The sequence below is a fragment of the Protopterus annectens genome, chromosome 4.part0, assembly GCF_019279795.1.
Source record: "Protopterus annectens isolate FY-2018-M chromosome 4.part0, PAN1.0, whole genome shotgun sequence".
NCBI classification, from domain to species: Eukaryota; Metazoa; Chordata; order Ceratodontiformes; family Protopteridae; genus Protopterus; species Protopterus annectens.
Genome location: NC_056733.1, coordinates 1,886,912,459 through 1,886,922,841, shown reverse-complemented (window position 1 = coordinate 1,886,922,841; position 10,383 = coordinate 1,886,912,459). Strand labels below are relative to the sequence as shown.

The 10,383-nt window shown below is 40.0% G+C and overlaps 1 protein-coding gene across 3 annotated transcripts in view; it reads right to left on the bottom strand.

Annotated features, from left to right (window-relative positions):
• Positions 1 to 884: 884 nt before the first annotated feature.
• The window catches only part of RARS1 (arginyl-tRNA synthetase 1), a 1,169,219-nt gene continuing 1,159,720 nt past the window's right edge, over positions 885 to 10,383 (bottom strand). For all 3 annotated transcript variants that reach the window (XM_044069555.1, XM_044069556.1, XM_044069554.1), the window contains exon 15: positions 885 to 1,114. In XM_044069555.1, coding sequence (XP_043925490.1) covers positions 1,005 to 1,114 — 110 coding nt within the window. In that variant the 3' untranslated portion in view covers positions 885 to 1,004. The remainder of the gene's footprint in view (positions 1,115 to 10,383) is intronic.

Sequence of the window (10,383 nt, the reverse complement as noted above, 5' to 3'; positions counted from 1 at the left end):
AATACCGACCAGGCTAGGAAGGAATACTGCTTGGTTAAGAAAGGAGTGGCAATTGCAAAGAATTGGGCATTGGAGGCACTCTACCGACTTCTGGAAAGCAACTCAGTAGGTGGCATAAAGAAACTATAAGCAACAACTTGCTCACCGGTCCACAGGACATCAAAGGCAGATGAAAGGAGTACTTCCAGCAGCTTCTGAATGAAGAAAACGCACAGAAGCTGTACTTACCGAGAACCAGCCTATGATGAGAGAAGAGAAGGTGCCCACCCTAGAAGAAGTAAGAATAGCACTAAGGAAAATGAAGTCATTAATAAAGTTAAGGTCTTATATCAGATGGACTCAACTTCCAATCAAATTAACAACAATAGAACAAAACCTATCCCCATTTCAAATGGCACAAGACAAGGGTGTCCACTTTCTCCCTACCTCTTTAATTTATATCTCAAACCCCTACTTCTTTTTATATCACAAAAATCTTTTCTACACATTCCAAGAGTATTAAATACTAAAATTATATATTCGGCATTTGCTGACGACTTAAATATATACCTACAACTCCCCACAACGGATCTTCCTAAAATACTGACAGCCATTGACAAATTCTCAGAGATCTCAAATTACAAACTAAATCCCAACAAATCTCATCTCTTCCCACTAAATCCCATTGGACATATGCATTTTTACTTCCCGGAGAGCGAGATTAAGCTAACTTATCAACTAAAATACTTGGGGTAATACATACTCCTAATTTTAATGAAATGTAGAAAATGGGAAAAAGGGGGCTAATAATGATGTACTGTTTACAAGCAAAAATGTGTATGGCAATGGCATGCGCACTGCACAAAAAACAAATACAGCAAGAAGAAAACATAAAACTAGAGACATTTTTGTTTGTTGTATTTACTGTTTAATTCACTGAAACTAGAAATATTAAAAAAAAAATAATAACTCTGATATGCACTTTTACAGGTGCGATCAACTGTCTGAGTTTGGGAACTCAAGATTTACATCTTCTGCACTGGTTTAAGGCCCAGAATTTTGAATCCTTGTGCCATGACAGCAGCAGTGGCGTCACATAGCAACATCCTCCACATGTTTATCTTAATGACCTCACCTGAAATGGAAAGAAGGAATGTTAGTATTCTGAGTTTTTTTCTGCTGTCAGGAAATTCATGCAACTGACTTGTTGCTTCCAAAAAGACATGTCAGCAAAAATGCATCACTGCAACTGTTTAAATATTAAAGTTCACAAAAGATAATTAAAATCATACGTGCTGTTAGTTCACATAAACTGCTGACTCCAATCAAATGTTAAATATCCGACATTTTTCAACTTGTCAAGCTCTAAGTTTTAGAATGAGCATGTAAATGCAAACATAACATAACGCAACCAACTGCTGCTACAGTGTGAGGAGGCAGCAAATGCAACAAGGAAAGAAATAGCTTGGATAATGTGGAAGAGATCACAGTAACCTTGCTCAAATAGTGTTCAGCACAGTATTTTAAGTATTTTATTTAACATTTGTTGACCAGGAAAGTCTGACTAGGACAGAGCTTATTTTCATTGGAAGTCTGGGGAGAAATGCTCCAGACGCATGTCTTTGGAATGTGGGAGGAAATTGGAGCACCCTAAGGAAACCTAAATGAACACAGGGAGGACATGCAGACTCCACAAAGAAGGCACCCCAGCTGAGAATTTAACCTGAGAACCCTTTACTGTGAGGTGACAATGTTGACCACTGCACCAGTGCACCACCTAAACAACAAATAGCACTCCTCAGACCTCAACATGTCATACAATTATTTGAGAAGTTTGTTATTTAACCTTATTAACAGATATGCAATTAGTTCTCAGGTATTCAGCCATCACAACTAGGGATAATGGCTTGTTTCCATGACCTCAGAAGAAGATTAAACCATTACATTAACTGCATCCTTAATGTCTTTATCTATTTTATATGGAAGATTCATATTAAAGAAAACTTTCTTGTAAGACACGTACTCATACTTCAAACGTTTCATGCACATCTGTTGCACTTTATTACATGATCACGGCATGCTATCAAGATCTTTCTAGCTCCAACATATACTTTGTTAATAAATTCACAAATAAAATTACTATATCATATTTTCAGTCTTGCAGATTTTAAATGAGGTATAAAAGTTTGCAAGAAGAATGACTGCCATTTTGACCAATTACTGCTTGTGTCACTTAGCCAGTAGCACAGATGTAATTACATTTTACCACTTTTTACATCAATTCATAGATTTTTACTAGGCTAATGACCCTGGGGCCTTTTTAAGCCTAGCCAACTTTTCACAAAAGAATAATGATGCCCTACATCTAAAAAGGACACTGAGGACTAGGCATTGATATGCTACCTTTACACAATGGGATACTAACCTTTTGGACCTAGATGCCATGCCCTTATAAGCTGTAGAACAAAAAAGGATTTTCTCACCACTGTGGCCACACGGTGGTCGAAAATAAGGCTACTGTGTACCCTGATCCCTAACAACCGGGTCGACTCTTATGGGTGTATCATCAACATGGCAATTAGCCAGGATGGTTGACTTCCCAAAGGGTACAATTATCCATTTCTTAGCATTGAGTTTAACACCATGGCTTTTGCACCATTTGTTATTCAAAAATAGACCTATTGAAGAATACTAGTAGGCCTACTTGAAGAATACTAGTGTCTGCAGGGGAGTCAATGATAATCCCCAGCTTGCAATAATCTGAAAACTTAGTCAGTGATAAAACATCAGCGCTTGCTTCCACTTCAGAGAAACAGATGCCAAAAAGGAGTTTACCCAGTACTCAGCCCTGGGAGACTCCACTAGTGACTGGCCTCTTGGTAAAGGTGGCCTCCCCTATTTAGACATCCTGGGATCTATCAGTGAGCCAGATGGCTATCAAGTGGGTGATGAAGGGGTTTATACCTAATTCAGTGAACTTGTCTATAAGGCCTGAGTGGGGTATTGTAACAAAAGCCTCGGCCAGGCTGAAGCAAGCTGTGTGCACAGTCTTTTCCTCATCCATTGCTTTGGTGGCCCTCTCAAAGAAATCCACCAGATTTAATGGGCATGACCTTCCTTTAACAAAGCCAAACTGCGATGGGTCTAGCATTTACAGGTTAGCAATGCCCTCATTTATCATGTCCATGATGATTCTTTCCATGGCCTTACATATGAGGCTTGTCAGACTTATGAGCCTGTAGTTACCAGGATCGGTGGTTGGACCTCCTTTATGCAGGGGAATGAATGTAGCCATCTACCACTCCTTGGGCACAAAATCTGACTGTAGGCTCCAGCTGAAAAGTGATTCAAGTGGACCAGAGAGGTCCAGTTTCATGAAATGTCGTAAGCATCCTGGGGTGTTATCAGGGCCTATCCATGCAGTGTTTTAGGCCTTAGAAAGTGCATTGAGACCTCTTCCCTAGTAATGGCTGGGAGGATTGTGTTGTATGGTATTTCTTTTGGACTATCAGGGGGGATGCGGGGAGAAATTTGAGCTGAACCTGTCAGCCAAAAGGTTGGGAATGGCCTCCGGTTCAGTGTAGGTGATGCCATTTACAACAAGTTCTGAGCGGTGTTGTACATTTCCCTTGAGGTTATGGATATAGCTGTAGAAAGCTTTGTGGTTGCCCTATGCTTGAGAAGCTATTTTTTTCTTCAAATTTAGCCTTTAAAATACTAATTAAACCACTCAGCTGCCTGTTTAGATTGGTTACGGGTTTTTTTAGTATGTTGGGCTTTGTTCCCCCTACACCTGGTTGAGATTTTTTTTTCTTTTGTTGTTATAACCAACTGATATTGTGATTCCAACCACAGTGGCTTGTCTTTTGTGTTTGTCTTATTCTTAGTAAGAGTGGACACAGCTCACTCTATACAGCTATCAATGTGGCTGTACAAGAATTTTGTAAATAGCTCAGCATATGCCATGGTGTTTAATGGGATGGGGGTGCTAGGAAATTAGTCAAGGTGCCAATTAGCTGATAAATGTTAGCTCTGAAATAGTTCCTAAAGGTTTTTAGTTTTGTGGAGTCCTCAGATTTAATCTGTAGTTTAAGCAATACTGCCTTATGGTCAAATCTGACAAGTGAGGACATGCTCCCATGTTTGTAAGTACAAGGTCAAGGATATCTGTATCTCTGGTAGGAGAATGGACCAATTGTTCCAGGGTGTTGGCATTAACGAAGTTTAGGAATTGCTGTGCTTGTGCATTAGAAGTGGTGTAGGATTCCCAATCTATTGAGGGGTACTTGAGATCCTCCATGGAGACTGCATTGGTTTGAACGGTGAAAGAGTCTAGTACATTGAGCTAGACAGCATGGATTTCCTGAGACATGGGGGGGTGGGGGCTATAGGTTGTAAGGATATGGTACGAGACCCTGTTTACTGTGAGTGAGACTCCTCCACCTTTAGTTCCCTCCCGTGCAGTAGCTGGTCTAAAAGTGCGAAAGGTATTATAAACCTGCACTGCCAGAGTACAATGCATGACTATAAACCACATCTCTGTTACCACACAGATATCTACACTCTCCAGGGACAGCAGGGAGACGAAGGTATGCAGGGAGTGGAGATTCTTGTTAAGACTTCTAGCATTGAGTAGTACCACCTTCAATTATTCCTTTGAAGGTTAAGTCAGGAGATTTATCAGTTTGGCATTGCCTAAAACGGGCACTATGGGGGTGTACAGGGTCTTTGCCAATATCTAAAAGTCTAGATAGGATAAGTGTAGATCATCCCTGATAAAGCAGCATGGTCTGTCAACCATGTCCTCCCAGGCCATCAAATAATGTACTGTACCTCCCCTGAACTGACACCAGAAGCTAAGACAATTGTTAAAATCAACCATTTTCTGCTGGTAATGTGGTATCATCCTTGGAGAAGGTAGCATGCTGCTCAATGCTATGCTCATACCTGCCTGAGACACATAATCGAGCTTGATCATGTCTTACCTTATATAGTCAAGGGAGGTACGTCTCTGGTAGACTCTGTCATGAACTTGCATCACCTGTGCAGTAGGCATGGTGCAAGTGTCACTGACAACCTCTATAAGACTACAGAGAACTTTGTTCTGGATTAAGCACTTGAGCTCCAAACCAGTTATCTTACATTAGGAAGGTTTGTGATCTACACTCTTGTGGTAGGACAGGATAGCCTACACCATTCTGAGCTGGGAATTGCTGGTGAAGGTATACTGTGCCCGTTATGCTAAGCGTCTTTGTTCTGGTTTAAATATTTGGGCTCAAAACCAGTTATTTTACATTAAGAAGGTTTGTGGTCTACACTCTTGTCAGAAGAGAGGGTAGCCTCCACCCCTTTGAGCTGGGACTTGGTGGTGTAAGTCTTAATGTACCTTTATTTGACTGGCTAGAGGGCTAGCTTGTTTAAAATTTGAATCTCTGTTCCTGAGGCATTTGGTGATGTTTGGCAACCATGCCACTCGAGAAAAGTGTTGCTAGTTTCTGCTAAACTCTGCAAAAGCCAAGACTTACATTACTATATCCACTGTTTCAGCACTTGCTTTTCACTGCATTAACTGAGCGTTTCTGTACTGATTATTTGTACTTGTTGACCTTCTTTACAGTCTTTAGTTAGAACTAACTGCCTTGGTTCCACTTTAGTCAGAGCAGAGGGGACCGGAGTCTTTCTGGCCAGGATTGTGTAAAAAAAAAAAAAAAAAAAAAAAAAAAAGGTGTGTATGCTATTTCCGAATGGTAACAGGGTGCTGTTTATTTATTTATTTAGACTGAATCTCCTCTCCTATTTAAGCATTGCAGTTGCACAATTCCTGGCTCGTAATCTACAAGCAAGTTAAGACTTACATTCCCATATCCACTGTTTCATTTGTTTTTCACACTGTTTTGTTACAATTCAACTAACTGAGCTTCTGTGCTGAATATCTAAACGGTTTAACCCTTTTTACAGTCTTTAGCTAGAACTGCTGCTCTCTGCTCAGCAGTGCCTAGCAGTGACCTGTATAGACACTGATATCTTGCAACTTACTTCCCCTTTGTAATCTATGTTGACAGCGACCTCTCACAATACACGTTTCCCTTACAATACCCTTACTGTTTAGACAGATTTTTTTTTAACTACTACAACATCTAGTTTGCACATAGCTGAACATTGCTCATCAAGTTCCTTATGTTATTGACCTATTCAATATTTAAATTTCCCTCACTCCTCTCTATTAGATCAGCAGCCATGGCTATGTACTTCCAAACTGTCTCTGCAGCCAGTCTGGTTGAGATGGGAATTGTGAGTCATTGTAGCAAATGACACATGTACAATGACAATCCACTCATTCTTAATAAAACAAAGTATGCAAGAGGTGCAAATACACTTATAATGGTGTAGGCAAAACTCTCTCACAACCAAAACGAATACTATAGAGGCTGTCAGTGACACTTGTACCACACCTACTGCACATGATAAAGACTCTAAACATAAAACTACTTGTGCTGTGGCACTTACAGGGAGCCTTCCTAAAACACTAAGACCTCCTGCACAGCAAAATAAAAAAGGGGTCCTCAGCCACCATGTAAACAAATTGTTAAAAAGGCAACCCTCAGCTACACATAGTAACACTGTATCCAGCACTTCTACTGATAAGCCCTTAAGGCAAACCAGCTCACAATCAAATTTCCTAGTCACTGGTGATTCTACAGAGAGGCAAACCGATGACCCCCTTCACCAGACTGAACAGACAGGTAGACTCTGTCATAAACTGCATCATAGAGATCCCAACACCTCAAACCAGTGCTATTTTTTTTTCTTTTTCGGTAACCCAGACAGACAATTCCTTTGACCATAGAACTTTTTAACATACCAGATGTTATATCGCTTTTATCCTCAGTGCTTGATAACAATCAACTCTCCTGCAATCAGGTGGTCACCTTAGTCCTCCATGGGGCACAATTCAACAAAGGGAAACCTTCACCCAGGTAGCCATACGTTTTCTCTTTATAGCATGCTTCCAGCTCTGGCAACTAACATGCAGACTTGCTTATGTGACCACCTGCTATGTCTTTCCCTCCACAGGGATTGTGCCGATTCCTATACATGCTCCTGAAAGGCTACAACATATCACACATCTTGGCAGAGCTAAGCACATGTCCCCAGTCTACACTATTGCATCCTGTAACTCATACTTCACCACAGGAGTCAGCATCACAGCAAACTGGGCCACCCCCTTCCTCCTGGAGGGTAAATCAGCACTAGATGGTCACACATTCCTTCCCTCCCTGTAATCAGCACTTCCAGCACCCAAGATGTTATCAAACCTTAGTCACCTGGGGTATACTCAAGGTACCATCTTCCTCTATATTATACAGCCAACTATAACATACTAGACATCAAGGCCTTTCTTAAATGATAAAGATAAGAAAAAAAACACTTCCACAAAATATAAATGGGATTTCTTCTGAGCCTGGCCCAACATATTTCCATGGAAATATACATCAGATATTTCATGTCCACATAAGTAGTGCAGAGAGTGTAACAAGTTTAAAAATGAACGTGTTTAACAACTGTCCCACGTTAGTCTATGGGGTAAAGCATAAAAAAGGTTACAAAGATGAGACCAAACCATGATGAGACTCGAGCTGGGAAATGCTTTAGGTTTCCTAGAAGTTGATGAGGTGTGATGTGAAAGACTGAATTCATACAAATACTATGCTAAGACGGAAAACGCTTCTGAATTTTCAGCCAAAATCAGTGTTAAAATAATTGCTTTTAAGAACTACTATTGTAACTCAACATGCACAAGATTTAAACCCAACATTTCATGCATTTCTGCCCAAATTCATCACCTTTAATACACATAAATCTCATCATATGTACACAAGAAGAACCGGGATTTACGTACACATACAAAACACAAATAAGCATTTTAGTAAGGTGTCAAGTCCCCATGTCTCCTTCTACTTTCTTTATTTATACATTTACATAATGAGTCACTCCAGCTTGAAGAAACAGTGATCATTCTTAGAAAAAATAAAGAATGATTACTCTTTCTCCACAATGCTTTAATCTCACAAAACCATGAAATTTAAATGTTTGAGCCTAAAGACGTGATCACAATCAGTAGTGAATAAAGACAATACAAGGAGCATGTCAATCTAACAATGATTCAGTAAACAAAAAACAATTTGATACAGCTAAAACAAGTCAATGCAAACCTTGGTCTCAGCATATATGACACCAGCTAAGAGGGTTGTTACACAGCGGCGCCAATAAAACAGCTCAAAACTGAGAGCATGTGCTAAGTCAAATCTAGTGAAACTAAGGCTTTTTTCTTCAGTTCCATTTGGCAGATGGGTGCCCACTGGATCTGTTATAACAACGGGAGACTCCAATGCTATTTTTCTCTTTCTACCAAACAGTACTACTCTAGATGATTTTGTGCTGACTGCTAAATTGTTTTGGCTGATCCAGTTTCACGCTGAGGAGAAGTCTTTCGATACATGACTCGAGAATGGAACAGTTTTAATGGACTTGTATGAGAAATGCATACAATGTACACAGTAAATCTGAGAGGTCAAAGGGAAATCTGGTGATAAATATTGAGAAAAGCAGTGCACCTAGCACAGACCCTTCAAGGATACCCTCACTTCTGTAACTTGATTAAAAAGGGAGTCATTAGCTTGTGCTATGAAAGTTCCTATCAGTTAGGTAGCTATTAAGCTCTTGTACGACTTCCTAAGAAATCCTCCACTGCTCAGTTTTATTAACAATATTAATTGGTTTACATATTAAAAAGCATGCCTAAAATCTAAGAATATAGCACTTGTCAGCAGATCCTTTTCTATAAAAATGTGCACTTGCTACTCCATTGGAACATACACCCAATTAATGTAAAACAGAGCTCCACAACGACCTTTTTAGGCATAACCTGGACAATTGGATGGGAAACCACAAATTTACACTGGGGGTTTCACCTATGTCCCTCTTAGATGGGGCAGCCAGTGCTGATCTTAGATTTGTGTGCAAACATAGACTATATATCTTGGTCCATAAGGGAACAAGGGTGTAACATAGCTAGGCTTGCAGAGGTCTTAAGGCCAACAGCCTTGTAACCTGCTATGATCCTAAGTACGTGTGCTGAATTTCGGCCTAACCACTCATCTTATCATTGACTATATCATAGTTCAAGTACTCCAAAATTTAACAGTATACAATTTTGTTCAATATTTTTGCAACACAACAAACGCTTGCAATAGGTTTGCAGTCATTAGTATTTTGGGGATTGGCTATTTTTAGGTAGAGTAGAATGAGGGAGTACTTGAAAGTTGGTGGTACTGTTTACATTGTGAGAATGAGGTAAAAAATGTTGGATAGAGTCTAGCTAATACTTCATATCCTATCTGCAGCATTTGTGAGTGTGTAGCAAGAAAGTAGCAACTGCAATTGTGCTTAATGATTTTAACTGTGCAACCCTACTTTATACATAGATGGTGTATCAGTAATTGGAGAAAAGACTGATATAAATTTGCTGGCAAAGAATGAGGTGTTATGTACTGTTCAGATCAATGGTAAATCCACCAAGCTCAAAGTAGACACTGGTTCAAAGTGTAATGTTATGTTAGCAGATGTGGCCAGTTGTGCAAAACTTGTTGCTTATGGAGGTGAAGAAATTCAAATTAAAGGCTCAGTAGTGCTTTCATGTTACTTGGCTAGGAACTGTTATAGCTTACTATTCTACATAGTCTGAAGACTGCGCAGTCATTACTGGGTCTAAGAGACAGTTTGAGAATGAATCTGCTTTCCTTTACCAAAGAAGTTCATCATATAAGCACGTCTCAGTTCCAATTTTACTGAAGCTATTTTCTCAGAATATGCTGATATTTTCGATGACAAATTAGGCAAACTTCCGGTTGTGTATTCTATGAAGTTAGATCCAGAGGTCAGTCCAGTGGTCAGATCAGCAAGAAAACTTCTGACAGCTATGCAGAATATGGTCAAAGCTAAGTTGGATAAAACTGGGCAGCAAGGTGCAATTTGTCCAGTTACAGAACCAACTGAATGGGTGTTGTCCATGGTAGCAGCCCACAAAAAAGGCTCAGATGAAGTCAGAATATGCACTGACCCAAGAGATTTGAACAAAGCATTAAAGAGACTACATCATCCTATGCGTATAGCCAGAGATAGCCTGCACCTGTCTCCCTTGGGCTTCAGGCTCCTGGCAAAGGCTCTTGCCTCCCCCATAGTGCCTTTTTTAGTCAATGCCATGAGGTCAAAACTACCAACATGAAAATTTCATCAAAATGTAAATTAAAGGTCTTGCTGCTAAACACTGAGTCTAAACATAGGTTCATAGGTGTGTACTAGGCTAATGGCCCTGGAGCCTTTACAAGCCTAGCCCATAGGATT